This window comes from Lontra canadensis, unplaced genomic scaffold, assembly GCF_010015895.1.
Source record: "Lontra canadensis isolate GAN:19392208 unplaced genomic scaffold, GSC_riverotter_1.0 scaffold32, whole genome shotgun sequence".
NCBI classification, from domain to species: Eukaryota; Metazoa; Chordata; class Mammalia; order Carnivora; family Mustelidae; genus Lontra; species Lontra canadensis.
Window position 1 is genome coordinate 18,061,783 of NW_022631026.1, and position 15,808 is coordinate 18,077,590.

The 15,808-nt window shown below is 34.0% G+C and overlaps 1 protein-coding gene across 2 annotated transcripts in view; it reads right to left on the minus strand.

The window, feature by feature from the left end:
- Positions 1-15,808, minus strand: part of ATAD2B (ATPase family AAA domain containing 2B) — a 152,980-nt gene that overhangs the window by 44,665 nt on the left and 92,507 nt on the right. For both annotated transcript variants that reach the window (XM_032866927.1, XM_032866926.1), the window contains exon 19: positions 5,726-5,911. In XM_032866927.1, the coding sequence (XP_032722818.1) occupies positions 5,726-5,911 (186 nt within the window). The remainder of the gene's footprint in view (positions 1-5,725; positions 5,912-15,808) is intronic.

The window sequence follows — 15,808 nt, forward strand, 5'->3', positions numbered from 1 at the left end:
GCTCAGTCAGTTAAGTGTCCGACTCTTAATTTTGGCTCAGGTCACACCTCAGGGTTGTGAGACTGAGCCCCACATGGGGTTCTGCACTGGACGTGGAACCTGCTTAAGATTCTCTTTCTTCTGTCCCTCACCCCTCCCTCTCTAAAATAAATAAATAGACCAAAAAATAAAATAAAATTCATTTCCAATTATATCTTGAGCCTGCCCATAATAATTTAATACCAAAATACATACTATTAATCTGTTCAGAAATGTAAATGCAATTCTTTCTGACCAAAGTTTGTTTTCCTTCCTATATATTTCTTTTTATCTGCTTCCTTGTTTAAAAAGTCCTTTCCGATGCTCAATCCTCAATTCTTTCTTCTAACTCTCCTGAAGAGAAATAATTTGCAATTCCCATGTAACTCAACTCAAATTCTCCAGCTATTCTCAGAAAGAGTCTACAGGGTCCACAAAAGTAAATTTACCTACAGTAGAATTTTGCAAAAAACAAAAAAAAAAGAAATTAGGCTGAACAAGAGTTCAAACCAATGTGGTGATTCAGTGATAAATTCCTATATGTTATGCAACAAACATTTACTAAGTAATTCCAATGTGTCAAGAAGTAGAGAAGTGAAGGCCAGTAAGACAGTCCCCTCCTCTCAAAGACCTTGTGGTCTAAGTCAGAGGTTCTCAAACGTTTTGGTCTCAGGATCTTATTAAACTCTCAAAAACCACTTGGGAACCCAAATGAGCTTGTTTATGGGGGTTACATCTGTCTGTAATTATGTATTAAAAATAAAACTAAGAGCATTCCAAATTATGTATCATTTAAAATCCATTATATATTAACACTGAAAATGTATTTTGGAAAAATATATTCTTTTAAAAAATGTATTTTCCAAAATATGAAATATATATAAAATAAAATTTAACAAGAAAAATGGCATTGTTTTACATTTCTTCAACTCTCTTTAATGTCTGGCTGAGAGACAACTGGATTTTCATTTCCGCTTCCACATTCAATGTTACATGTTGTTTTGACTGTAGTCATGAAGAAAACCCATAGTCAAGCAGATAGGTAGTTAGAAAAAAGAGGAATGTGACATCTCCCTGAAAGCCTTGTGGGGCCCACAGAAGTCCTTGGATAACAGGTGATCTAGAGCAATGATTTCCAAATTTTTTTATCTAACACCTCATCAGTAAAAAAAAATCTGAAAATATCTCTTCTAGTACATTTATTTAACACACTATTTAAATATACTATTCTACTAATATTATCTTTTCTATTATAAAACCTGTATACACAAAATACTAAATATGAAGACAAATAAAGTTCTTTTTTTTTTTTAAGCTTTTATTTATTTATCTGACAGACAGAGATCACAAGTAGGCAGAGAGACAGGCAGAGAGAGAAGGAAGCAGGCTCCCCGCCGAGCAGAGAGCCTGATGCAGGGCTTGATCCCAGGACCCTGAGATCATGACCTGAGCCAAAGGCAAAGGCCCTAACCCACTAAGCCACCCAGGCGCCCCAACACAAATGAGGTTCTAATGTTTTTTCAATATTCCAATGTACTGCCTTAAGTACAAACTTACTTTGGGAACTACTGGATTAGGAGAGAGATGTACCTACAAAGAAACATCTACAAGAGAATGCTAAAGAGCTCTAAAAGATGAAATTATTACTTTGTCCCACAAAAAGAAAGTAGTTTATATTACTAATAAAACACTACCCTTCCCCCAGGGGGGGCCTGGGTGGCTCAGTGGGTTAAGCATCCGATTTAAGCAAACCCAGTTTTGTTCTATTTTAAAAGCTGTGGGGAGGGCGCCTGGGTGGCTCAGTGGGGTTAAGCTGCTGCCTTCGGCTCAGGTCATGATCTCAGAGTCCTGGGATGGAGCCCCGCATCGGGCTCTCTGCTCAGCAGGGAGCCTGCTTCCTCCTCTCTCTCTGCCTGCCTCTCTGCCTGCTTGTGATCTCTCTGTCAAATAAATAAATAAATAAATCTTTTAAAAAAAAGCTGTGGGGAGAACCTTTTCTTTTCATCCCTGAATGAGTTTATCTCCTGAGAACAGTAGCATTTACTACGAAAGATTCAGAAAATACAGATGAGGGGTGCCTGGGTGGCTCAGTGGGTTAAGCCCCTGCCTTTGGCTCAGGTCATGATCTCAGGGTCCTGGGATCGAGCCCTGCATTGGGCTCCCTGCTCAGCGGGGAGCCTGCTTTCCCTTCTCTCTCTGCCTGCCTCTCTGCCTACTTGTGATCTCTGTCAAATAAACAAATTTTTTTAAAAAATCTAAAAAAAAAGAAAATACAGATAAGAAATGAAAATTATTATAATCTTAATACTCAGTAATAATTACTATTGATACTTCTATTAATAACTATTTAAATAGCTTTATTTAAATATATAACTATACAACTACTATATAGTTATTTCCATATAAATTTGGATAATACTATACATCCTGATTACCTGTATTTTTTAACAATGTATTCACAACATCTTTTCATGACTTTTAAGATTTTTTTTTTAAGATTTTATTTATTTATTTGACAAACAGAGATCACAAGTAGGCAGAGGCAGGCAGAGAGAGAGAAAGGAGGAAGCAGGCTCCCCACTGAGCAGAGAGCCCGATGTGGGGCTCAATCCCGGGACACTGGGATCATGACCCAAGCTGAAGGCAGAGGCTTTAACCCACTGAGCCACCCAGATGTCCCTAAGATTTTATTTTTAAGTAATCTCTACACCCAACATGGGGCTCAAATTCACAACCTTGTGATCAAGAGTCACATGCTCTACCAACTGTGCCAGGACCTCATGACATTATTTTCTACATCAATATTTTAAAGGTTTCATCGTGTTTCATGGAAGAAATTTATAATTTAGCCAATTCTCTACAATATGACAGTTTCCAATCTATGAATAAAGGTTATGATATTTTATATTTTTTTTGTGTGGTCTGCACTGCATCTTTGTGTTAGTCTGTGAAAAACTCTTCAGATAAACCCCTACAAATGGTATTGCTGAGCCAAAATATGTGTACATATTTAAATCTATTACTCAGACTGCCCTTGAGAGATTTATTCAACCGCTTTTTATATTTGCCTACTTGACAGGTTAAAATCTGTATTTTACTTTTAAATTATCCACTGTATTTATTATTTAAACTCAATTAACCAATGTATAGTACACCATTAGTTTCAGATAAAGAGTTTAATAATTTATCAGTTGCATATAACACCCAGTGCTCGTCACATCACGTGCCTCCTTAATGTCCATCACCCCATTACCCCACCCCCAACTCACCTCCCCTCCAGCAAACCTGTTTGTTTCCTATACTTGAGTCTCTCAAGGTTTTTCTCCTTCTCTAATGACCCTCCCATTCGGTTTTCCCTCCCTTCCCCTATGATTCTCTGTTCCACTATTTTTTCCCCCACTGTATTTTCTTAAAGGCACTCTAGTAACTGGCAGTTTCCTTCTTTTAGAATCACTTGGGTTTTTTGCCACACACTGTCTATTCTACAGATCAGGCACTTTGCTAATCTACAGTTACTTAGTCTGCAACACTCTATGCTTTTCGTTTATCCAACAAATATTTACCAATATGTGCTACCTATTATTCACTACTATCTCAGTTTGTCACCTCAAAGGCAAGCATTCTAATAGCAAAGCTAAAATTTAAATGAAAGGCTTAGGGGCAGCGAAGGATTTCCAAAGAACAGTAATTATAAAACATGTTATGTAATGAGTAGTCTAAGAATTCTCATAATCTTCTCCCCACAAATGTGAATATCCATGATAGCTTTACTAGCTACTTGGTTATAATGGCAAAGAACAGAGAAAACAAACGGGAAAAAAGAGTTGAAATTTCAGGATTCAATGTTAATAACTCTTTAATATTTTAGCTACTAATTAAGGGTGCTAGTAAACAAATAATGAGTAAGTTGAATTCATTAAAAATTATGACAACAATAATATGGCAATACTGAAAATCTGTATGATATAATATTAACTTTAAAAAACTAAACCAACGGGTAGGCCTGGGTGGCTCAGCCAGTTGAGCGTCTAACTCTTGATTTCAGCTCAGGTCTTGATCTCAGCGTAGTGAGTTCAAGCCCTATTTTGGGCTTCACACTGGGCCTGAAGCTTAGTTTAAAAAAAAAAAAAAAAAAGAAAAAGAACTAAACCAACAATGAAATCGATATGTGAATAGAAAATAGGAGTAGGCAAAATTGCTGTATCAAAAAAAACGGGTTCATAAAACCTTTATTTACAGATTTTTCAGACAATATAAGGAAAAGAACACGTAATTATATATTCCTAAGAAGACCCCTCAATTATCCCAAATTTTCTTTATCTCTTAAAAAATTATAATGAAACTACTTTACAGTGAGGATCTAATTTTTAAAAGTGGCTTCTAGGTATGTCCAGGTTCAATCCATTTAAATCAATTTCAAGTAAATACCTACTTTATAATACCAAGCATTTTATAGCTCTGTGGTTTCCAACATAAATTCACATATACCATCTCACACCAAGAAGTCTGTTACCCACATTTTATAGATGAGGCAACTGAGGCTATTCTAGGTTCAAAAGTTTATCTAAAATTGAAAGACTATTAAGTTGGTACAACTTCATTTTTCTGACTCTTACTACATACAGCATTCTACTAAACTTTATTGGCCCCTATGATAAAAAACAATTGTGATTAATGGTCTTAATTAAGAATATCAGGGGATGCCTGGGTGGCTCAGAGGGTTAAGCCTTTGCCTTCAGCTCAGGTCATGATCTCAGGGTCCTAGGATCGAGCCCCCACATCGGGCTCTCTGCTCAGCGGGGAGCCTGTTTCCCCCTCTCTCTCTGCCTGCTTATGATCTCTCTCTCTCTGTGTCAAATAAATAAATAAAATCTTAAAAAAAAAAGAATATCAGATTCTGAATAACCAAAAATCAATTATTCTAAATTTAATATATTTACTTACAAAATCAGCAAGACAGCTAACAAGTGCTAAACAAAAAGACCTCAGTAAACAGGTATCTTAATCATAAAATTCTACATAATCAAGGTTTACATTATAGCATTTAAAACACGCAGAACTTTCACATAAACTGTGTCACCTAGACAAAATACTTCTAAGCATTTCTAAAGGTGATCATTTCAAGACCTAGTAAGCTTAGGGTATTAAAAACACAATTTTTTAAAAATCAGTTTCATTCACAAGTTGACTATTTTTTTCTGTGATTTTACCTTTGATTCTAATAGATTAAATATGAGTTGGCTTTGAACTCAAAAACTAAATACTAGATTTGAAAACTACACACAGCAGAATTAACAGTCAAATTAACAATAATGCTACCAAGGAAAGAACTGAAAGGTCGAGTCCCAGCAAACAATCTACCAGACAGTAAGAACAAGAAGGCTAATTGTAATGGAACTAACTGTTATACAGCTTCGGCCTTTATAGTATATATCATACATATGTTGGGCTCTAGTCTAAACATAAATTATCTCAATCTTCACAGTAACAGTGACAAATCTATCATTAGTCCCAAAAAAGAAAGTGAAACTTAAATCATTAACTAACTTTCTTAAATCACAGAGCTAATAATTGGTATAACCAAAGCATGAATCTAAACAGTATTTATTTTGTTAAATAAGTTAAATTTATTAAATAAATTAAACGTGTCCAATTTATAAGATCAACTATTTTGAAACTATAAGGTAAATATTTAATCAGTTCTTACCTCTTCAGGCAGTTCACTGTACATGGTTTCAGAGGTAGACAATAAAAATATAGGTGAAAATGATGGTATATCTTGTAGCAATGTCAGAAAAGTAGCTCTCACAGTTTCACTGACAGCTTCCCACCAATCACCAATGTGAGGCATGTAAACAATACTAGGTACTGTTCTTCGAGCTTCACGAAAAATCTAATTAAGGAAAGAACTGGCATTAAAAATTCAAATTGATATTATTCTAAAGTTTACTCAGAAACCCCCAAATACATGAAATGTCAGGCCTGTTACTGCAATTATTCTCAGCTCAAATATTTAAGCCTTTCAAGATGTGATATACAAGTCTCACATAATAGCTTCTATCTACCCTTGCCCCACCTAAAAAAAGAAGGGGTGTGGGTTTTTTGCCATTTTGTTATTCCTATTCAGTATTTATTGATAGTATAAAGGTATCAAATTGCTCCACTTATTAAGTAAAGATAATAAAGCAAAACACCAGTATAAAATATGCTGCAAATAAAGAGATAAACATGCACCTCTATGTCACCCGTGTCAGAATGATGTATCAGTAAGCACAAAGAAGAGAAGGAAGACATAGTTTCCATGTTTGTGCACATTCCCTAAAATCACTAAATATATGAAGTAAACAAACATTTTTACCACAATGTACCACCCTAGAGCTTAAAATTAATGAACTACCTGCTGAACCACTTGTTTACCTCCTATTACCTTAATTCAATCCTCCATAAAGTAGTCACAAAATACCCTCACATCGCTAAAGAGCAGTAAATAAATTAGCAAAAAGCTCTGAGACACTCCCATTGTCAGAAAATACAAACTAAAGTTTCCTCGGGTGTTAAAAAGAGTCCTAACCGTAGCTTCAGTCGCACTCTGCCAACATACGCCAATAAGGACCAGGTTGGCTATTAGTAAGCTACTGCCCTTTACATATGTATCAACAACAGCTCAATAGTCCATCAACAAATTCTGGTGGGTTAATATGGCATCTCTTCAATACTTTTTACAAGTGAAAAAATAAATGTAAATATCTTTCTTCAATTTCAGAATTCTATTTCTAAAATTCTCTCCTACTTTGCCTTATTTTAAACACACTTCAATTAACCTATGTAAAGTGCAAGATACGGAAATAATTATCTAGTATTTTTTTATCTAATATTCCGAATGATCAGGACTATCAGAAACATTCCTAAGAATCAAAATGATTATTATTCTTTAATGAGTAAGCCTACCACTTGCATGAATTTTTCAAATGCTACATTTTATAAAGCTTAAACATTCTGTGTAAAATAAAATGTACTGCCAATTTAATAAACCAGATGGAAGATGCTGAAATAAAATTCTCCCCCAAATTGGAAATGTAGATGTTATGATCACTCACATCAAAAGTAATATTTGCTCCTTCCCTTCCTTTAATATTTGCATATCCACCAATCCAGAACAGTTGTACAGTACAACTCCAGGACTCTCAAATTTTGACCTTTTCTGCAAACACGCACCCTCTTATCCTGGATCTTGAAAATCCAAGGATTATTGTTTTCCAAAGTTCTTGTAGAAGATTCATAAGAGAAAAACAAGCATAAATATTGGCAAAAGGAAGGAACCACACAGGAGCACAAAGGCAAGTGAGGCATTTAATCCCCCCCACAAAAAAAAATTGTTACATGCCACCCAAATCCGGGATGGTATGTGTAAGACAGTGACCGATGCCTTTTGTCTTTCCAATTCCCATTCTGTGCTGGTAAAACTAGGGAGAGTCAGCAGGGAAAAAAGTGTGATTACATGGAAAAGACTAATGAGCTATACAGCTTACTGAGAAACCTCACAAAACTAACCACCTAATTCAGCCATGCAAGTTACCACATGCCCAAGGAGAAATGAGAAAACATGCCTTTAAAAAATATAAAATGTAGCCTTTCATTCTAATACTTGTAGGTTAGATTTTCTAGAAATATGTGTTGAGAACATCTAGCTGCTATAAGTACCAAAAAATAAGGGCAAAGCAACAGAAGAAGGTTAAGTGATTAAAAAAACTTTACAGAGCCAGAAGTTAAATAATGCAGTACTATAGGTGTTTTAAACTCATTTGCAAGGCTGAACTAGAAACAAAAGCATCACCAACTCTAAAGGAGCTGAGGGGTTTGGGTTTTTTTTTTTTTTTTCTATTTCTTTCCTCTTTTCATCCAATTCTCCCCAAATTAACAAAGTGAACACAATATCCTATTGAACTTATTTCCAAAGACTTTAGGAAAGTATCTTTATCAGTAGAAAAATTGTATTTTAAAACCTAAAGGGGGAAAAAGCCAGGAAGAAAAAAGCCTAAGACAAATACAGAAAATTAAAAAGGCTTAGGCTTTCTGGTCCATGCATGTATAATTACCTGATTTTATAATCAATCTAGCTACATGCAGTATCAATACCCAGGGGCTATTTTCAAAATTTCTCTCCTAAACCTTTAGCAAAACATCCTTAATTTCTAGAAAACTTCAAAAGCACTAATAAAACAAGTGTTACTTTTAATTCCTTACCGCATGTAACCTCAGAATATTTAAACTTTCATATTTTCTTTAAATACATAGCCAACCTGTTCTAATTCTCCAGCTTTTTGTAATGAAAATTCGAAAAGAATAGTCTAAAAACAGTATTTAAAAATTCAGAAAAAAAGTTTAATTCTATCGTGATTTTTCCATAATGTAAAAACCGTTCTTCAGCAGTTTGCTGGTAACTTTTAAAGTTGTGGAATAAGATACACTCTGTGAAATTAATTAATCAGATTCAGAGTAGAAAAATAAAGCCTAGTTTTAGTGAAGCGGCAACTGTCTGGGGAACAAGTGATGCCATTTGATAACTAGAAAAATACTCACCTATAGGGTGTCTTGGATTGGTGGATGTGCAAGGTGTAGTAGAAAACAGAAAAACTGTTATAGAGAAAAAAAGACAGTAGGCCAAATTACTGAACCAACCGTTCCAAAATACCTCTGACATGACCAGCACTCTTGCACAAATAAAATGAACAAACACCAATGTATGTGAACTGTTCATTTTGATTCTTTAAACAATATATTCTATTTCCTTCTGGCCTCTTCTTGCCCCAGACATCATGGTCCCTTATGTAACTTTTTAAAAATTTCTTTATTAAAAAAAAAAAATCACAAACTACTTCCTCTGAATATTAAAGATATGAAAGAGAAAAATCAGGCCACTGAAGTTAAAAGTATCCATATAAGGAGGCACTAATTACATAAAGTGCACCTATATTTGAAAGAGTTCTTATCACCTCAAAAGCTAAACTTTAAAGTCAGTATTTTAACCAGCAAATTAAATTGTGTAGTGCATGAAAATTTACTGTATTTTGAAAATTAAGACCATACAGCCCATAACAAGCCACTTTCTTTAGAAACGGGAAACTAGAGTAATTTTAAATACAAATGTGAATGAAGCAGAAAGCTCCAAGCTAGTACAGCTCTCACATTCCTAAAAGGGGCTATATAAGAGAGAGGGAAACAACTTTTTGTCATCAATAAATTTCTAGAATCTGTCTTGCTCTTTTGCTATAATTTATAAAACATAGGTAAAAGAAAAATCTTGGAGGCTAAAATATTCTTGCTTTTTATAAAGCACTATTAAAATGTACTGTTAAGTTTATTTAATTCCTTATACCATGCTATCACAAAATATTATAATAATGTATCTGCATTACAAATAACTTCATATCGTATCACTTGACTCCATTTATATTCTATTTACTTAGGATTTATCAAGCATCTCTGTGAAAAGGAGGCACTGTCTAGGATCAAGATTCAAGAAATAAAGTGCTCGATTTCTTTATAAGCATACAAAATCAGCCTGTTATAAAATATACTAGAGTTTCTATATGATGACTGTAATATAAAGAAACATTTATGAAAATTAAATCACTCAAATTCCTTTTGTTACTTTCATTGCCTAAAAACGTCAAGAATTTCAGTAGCTGTGGTAAACGCTGGACTAGGAAAATCTAATTTGTTTACAACTCAAGAAAAAGAAAATTGTTGCTATAGTAATACACAGAAACCCATGTGCACAAACACAAGAGTATCCAAACTATACACAGACTGCTATGGAGGAATCCAGAAACCCTTACGCACAAACACAAGAGCATCCAAAGATACACATAGGTATCTAAATTCCTTCATGCTATTTAACCAAAAAGGATTTCCCCTGAACATTTCCAAATACAATTTCTTCCTGGGAAAAGAAATACACTAACATTTTCACACACACACACACAAAAAAATCCTTACTGACCATTTGAAACACCATACAGTATACAAACTCCAAACTCTCTGACAGATAATATATAAATTTATCAATTCAATCATACTTCTCAATTAATGAAAAAGATAAAATATGAATCACTCATCAATCCTGGTTTTCCTAAATCAACAGCAGAAATAATGTAAAAGGCAAAATATATATATATATATATATATATATATACACATATATATATATATATATATATATATATTTGAAGGTGTCAGAAAAGGAGAATCATAGCTATGAATTTTTTAAGAGTGTTAATACAGGTTAAGTCTTTTAGTGTTGCTACTAACATCTCCAAACTTATTGTAGGGCTCAATAATTACTTGTGAATTTAATGGAAGAATCATAAATCTTCCAGGCTACACCAGGGTTTTCTATTTTCCTTCCAGAGCCTTTGGAAGACTATACAACACTCAGGTAGGTAGGTAGGTAGAGAGAGAGAGAGAGAGAGAGAGAAAGAGACGGGGACACACACACACACACACACACACACACACACAGAACCACTTTATGAACTCTGGCAATTGTTTTCTGTAATAAATACCTAGTGTCCAGTGATTGGCCAAACTACAACACTGATCTACTCAAGACCTAGAATAGTAACACCCAGATGCAGGTTTAAAGTGCAGATTCCCAGGGCTCACCCTAAATTTAAGGAATCAGAAACCCTGGGAGTAGAGCCAGGGAATCAGAAATTTTAATAAGTACTCCCAGACAACTATTAATACTAACTAAATCTTAATCAACAATGAGAAAACCCTATAGTAGACACTAATCCTCTATTGTTTTCACACAATTTATAATACTCATCATCAGGTGAGGCGGTATGAAGGAGAAAAGGAAGATTTTCATATATATACATGTGTGCATAGGTTTTACAAAACAGACACAGAATTAAACATGTATGAAGAAATATAAACTGGGTTCTTCCCATGTTCCATTTTATCACATATAAAAATACAGCCCTTTAAAGGTGATTTAAGACTTCTTTCCTTTAAGATTAACTTTCATGTTTGTGTCACATTATTAAATAATCCAATTTAATTTAGATTAAGTATCTTAGAGGCTGGAGAAAAGAGCAAAAGCACAGAAGAAGAATTTGCCACAGACTAAACCACATCTATTTAGAGATAATACTGCCTACAGAAAGACTAGCTCTCAAGAAAGTAAGGGAAAAGGGAAAAAGGGAATATAGAAAAAAGGAAGAGAGAGAAGAGGTTTTTATTCTTTCCAGCATTTTAGCCCGACTAGTATGCTCTCTTTCCTAGGAATTTTATACCTTCTTATACCCACTAATAGCTCAACAAACTAAGAAAAATAAATTCCTCAAATTTATAATGTAATAGTCTCCTTTCGGATTTTTTAGAAGACACAGTAATATCTTTATAAGTTTAAAATAACTTTAAATATGTATTTAAGATACAAATAATCAGGGATCAACCAGGACAGTTTATCTGGTCTCTGGCCAATGTTCAGTTTCAGCTACCATATCTACAAAATTCTACTCAGTCGCTGGGCAGACTGGAAAATCGGGTGTAGTCATTCACAAATAAGCTCTACCTCTAACCGAGGACCTTGGAGGCAAAAGCAAAGATGAGATGTCATATCTACTAAGTGCAGTGTAGTAAACCAAAACAATAAATGTTAAGTTTTTGTTCTTTTCTACTACCAAAGGACACCTCTCTCCATCCTCTCCAAGAACACAACAAAAAGTAGTAAAAGACAAGAAATGAGAAAGAGACCTAAGAGTATACAGTCAGAATTCAGATTTAGCCCAATGACGCCCAGCAGAATGCAGAAAAAATCCTAGGATCCCAGCTACACCAACATATAGTTCACTACAATGCTTTCTAAGTATGTCCTCACCTAATATAAGTCAATAATGGATTTATGACCATGTACATACACATATAACCATAAAGAACAACTATAGACAGAGTACCTTCTCACTCTGAAAATGATCCTCTTCCAAAGTTATTTTATCTTTAGTTTGCTTGATACTGTCAAGTATACATATAAAAAGAAAAAAATCCAAACTGTACAGCAGAGTGTAAACTAAAATGACAAAGTTATATGCATTCCCCAACTCTCCATATTCCTTCCCCCCAAGCCAAAGTAATAGTTATTATGTATTTTAGGTTATTCTTGGACAAAATTTCTACTTATATATAAGCACAGATATAAATTTTTTAAGTTTTTTTTTTTACAATAAGATCATATTTTGATAAACTGATTTACAACTTGCTTTTTTCATAAATATCTCCTTTCACATATACTCCTATGTAAATTTACCACCTTCTTGTTAATGGCTTCATAGTACAAAAGGATATACCATAATTTATCATAGACCATCCCCATTAAAGGACATTTAGTTTGTTGGTCTTATTTAGTTTGGCAATGCTATACAATGATGTGATAAATGTCCTTGTACATCCAGCAGAGACTATTTACAACTAAACATCTTTAGGAAAAATTCTTTAATGTAAAATTCCTGGGCCAAAAGTTGTATGTAATTAAAATAATAATTAAAAAAAAAAACAGTGTCAATCTACACTCCAAAATCACCAGGCATCATCAATCTTTTCATTTTTAAAATTTTTTTTAAAGATTTTATTTGTGTCAGAGAGAAAGAGAGAGAGAGAGCATACAAGCAGGGGGAGTTACAGAGGGAAAGGGAGAAACATGTTCCCCACTGAGCACGAAGCCTGACGTAGGGCTCAATCCCAGGACCCTGAGATCACAACTTGAGCCACAGGCAGATGCTTAACTGACTGAGCCACCTAGGAACCCCCAAGTTTTTTATTTTTATAAACCAGAGAGTTGTTTCAAAATAGTATCCTGTTGCTTTTTTTTTTTTTTTTTTTAAGATTTTATTTATTTGACAGACAAAGATCACAGGTAGGCAGAGAGGCAGGCAGACAGAGAGGAAGGGAAGCAGGCTTCCTGTTGAGTAGAGAGCCCGACGTGGGGCTCGATCCTAGCACCCCGGGATCATGACCGGAGCCGAAGGCAGAGGCTTTAACCCACTGAGCCACCCAGGCGCCCCTCCTGTTGCTTCAATTTGCATTTTCTTCAGCTATAAGTGAGGCTAAGAATCTTTTCAAACTTCTATTGGTTGCTTTTTCTATTTTTTTCTTCCTATAAATGGCATGATATTTTGCCAATTTTTATATTAGGTTGTCACTGTCATTATTTCTTACTGATTTTAACGTATTTTTGTATATTTAGGAAACTTACCCTTGACATGTGTGTTACAAATGTACTTTTTTGCCAGGTTGTGCCTATTAATTTTATAAAACAATTATTTCTGCCATGTGTAATTTAAATTACATAAAGTAAAATTTATTCATATCTTTATGTTTTCTGGCTTGTATTCATTGCTTAGAAACTACTTCCTCATATTCAAGATAATAAATATACTGACCTTGTATATTCTCTTTACAGTTCACTGATAATCTAGAATTTATCTGGAGGCCACAAAAAAAGGTAGGAAATCCAGTTTTGTTTCCTTTTTCTTTTTCCCCTCATAGAGTCAGACAGTTTTCCAAGACCACTTATTAAATAATTCATCCATTCTATAATATCAAATGTCATCACTATTATCATCATATCCTCACCACTGTCATACACTAATCATCATCAGCTACTAAATTCTCATTTCTACACAGGCCTAAGTGTTCACACTCTCTTCTAATACTTTGTCTGTCTGTCCCTGCACAGGTACATATTATTACTATGTTTTGTTACATTTTTAAAAACCTGGTAGGGCTCCCTTCATTCTATCTTTTTCCCTCTAGAACTGTCCTTGCTAATGCTCCTCCTTCTTTTCTTTTCTTTTTTTTTTAAGAGAAAGAGAGCATGTGCACAAGCAGTGGGGAGGGCCAGAGAGAGAGGAGAATCTTAAGCAGACTCCACACTAAGCACAGAGCCTGATGTGGGTGGGGTTCAATCTCACAACCCTGAGATCACGACATGAGCTGAAATCAAGGGTCAGATGCTTAACCAACTGAGCCACCCAGGCATTGCTCGTATTTATTTTCTAGAAGAAACACAAAGCCCTTTTCTAACTTTTCTTCTTCAACTGTGGATATATTATACTTGAGATTGCATTTAATTTATACATTGATTTAAAAAAGAACTCACAACTTTACAATTTTGAGTCTTACCAGTTCTCAGTTGTGCAAAGAAGCTGTAGGAGTAGTAATAAATAAAATGACAGCTAACAGCTACTGGGTACTATATGCCATCCTTATTGGATGAGCTTATTTTAATAATTACAACCACCTTATATAGCATTATTAACTTCATTTCATAGATGAGAAAACTAAATCTCAAAGAAGTAAGCAATTTCTCCAAGGCTACAAATAATAAGCAAAGTAGCTGATATTTTAATCAATTTGCAATTTAAATTGAGTACATCCTTTGAATTACAGTAATTAAAAAACAAAGTATGTTTTTTACTTATTCAACTGTCCTGTTCAGTGAATTTTTAGTTTTCTTCTTTTAGATCCTGAGAATTAATCATTTAATTTCTAAGTAAACTTCATAGCTATTTTAAATGGGACTATTTCTTCTATTATACTTCTAACTTGAAAACTATTTTACATTAACTTTGAACGTGTCTACCTTACAGAATTCTCTTAATGTCCCCAGTAATTTTTCAGTAGCTTCTATAAGTTTTCTAAATATACAACCATATCACAGGCAAATATTTATAACTTCAATGTGTTTGTTCCAATATTTATATCTCTCAATGTCTAAATGAATCAATTTTGCATGCTTTAATAATGGTATGTTACTCTTTTGATGTGCTACTAGAATCCATTTGTAGTATTTACTTTATGACCATTGCCTAAGTGAGATCAGTCTTAGGGTTTTCTCTGTATTTTAGTTCAGCATTAAAATGATCTTATCCTTTAAAAGAATTCAACCATGAAACTATCTGGATTTAGTGCTTTTTTGATACTCAATTTCTTCTTCCACAGTTAACGTCTGTTTAGATCCTCTCTCCCCTGGATTTATTTTTAATGGTACTGAGTAATTAATTCTCTTACTTGCATACAAACTACAATAGTTTTGTGTCACTATAAAGGAAAAATATGAACAAATATATACAGCCAGGATGAGTTAAATGTGTAAAACTTGGAACAAATTACTAGTATATAGGTTTTTATTTAAGCCATGGGTTTTGGGGAAAAAAGGGTTTTCTAAGCAGTGAAGTACTACTAAGATGTTGATACCCAGGCAGCTGTAAGTGAAAGAGAAATGAAACCAACGCTGTTGACTATTTTAAAAAAATACATATTTCTTGCTACAAGGTACAGAATGGTTTTCAATTAAGTAGTATATATGTAGGTATTAAGTATTTATAAAATGTATCTGAAAAAAAAGCCAAAAAAATTACGTGCAATGCTCTTAAATGTTACTACTCTAGTGACCTAATATCAAAAGTAGTCTAAATATCAAAGTAGAAAGTGACATTCCTCTCATTTGTTTGTAAGAAACATTAAACATTTAATGAGCACTTACTATGAACTAGGCACTGTGTCAGAGACACAGAAATAGTGAAGACATGGTCCCTTGGCTCAAAAAACTTATTCCCCTAGCCTCTAGTTCCAACATGACACACTTAAATTCATAGTTATATAGTAAAACTTCAAGAAATACAAACAGCCCCACTAGAACTTTGCACTTCACAAACCAGCAAACATAAAGCAGTTGAAAATGAAATATACAAACACACTTGACTACTAACACAAATATATATAA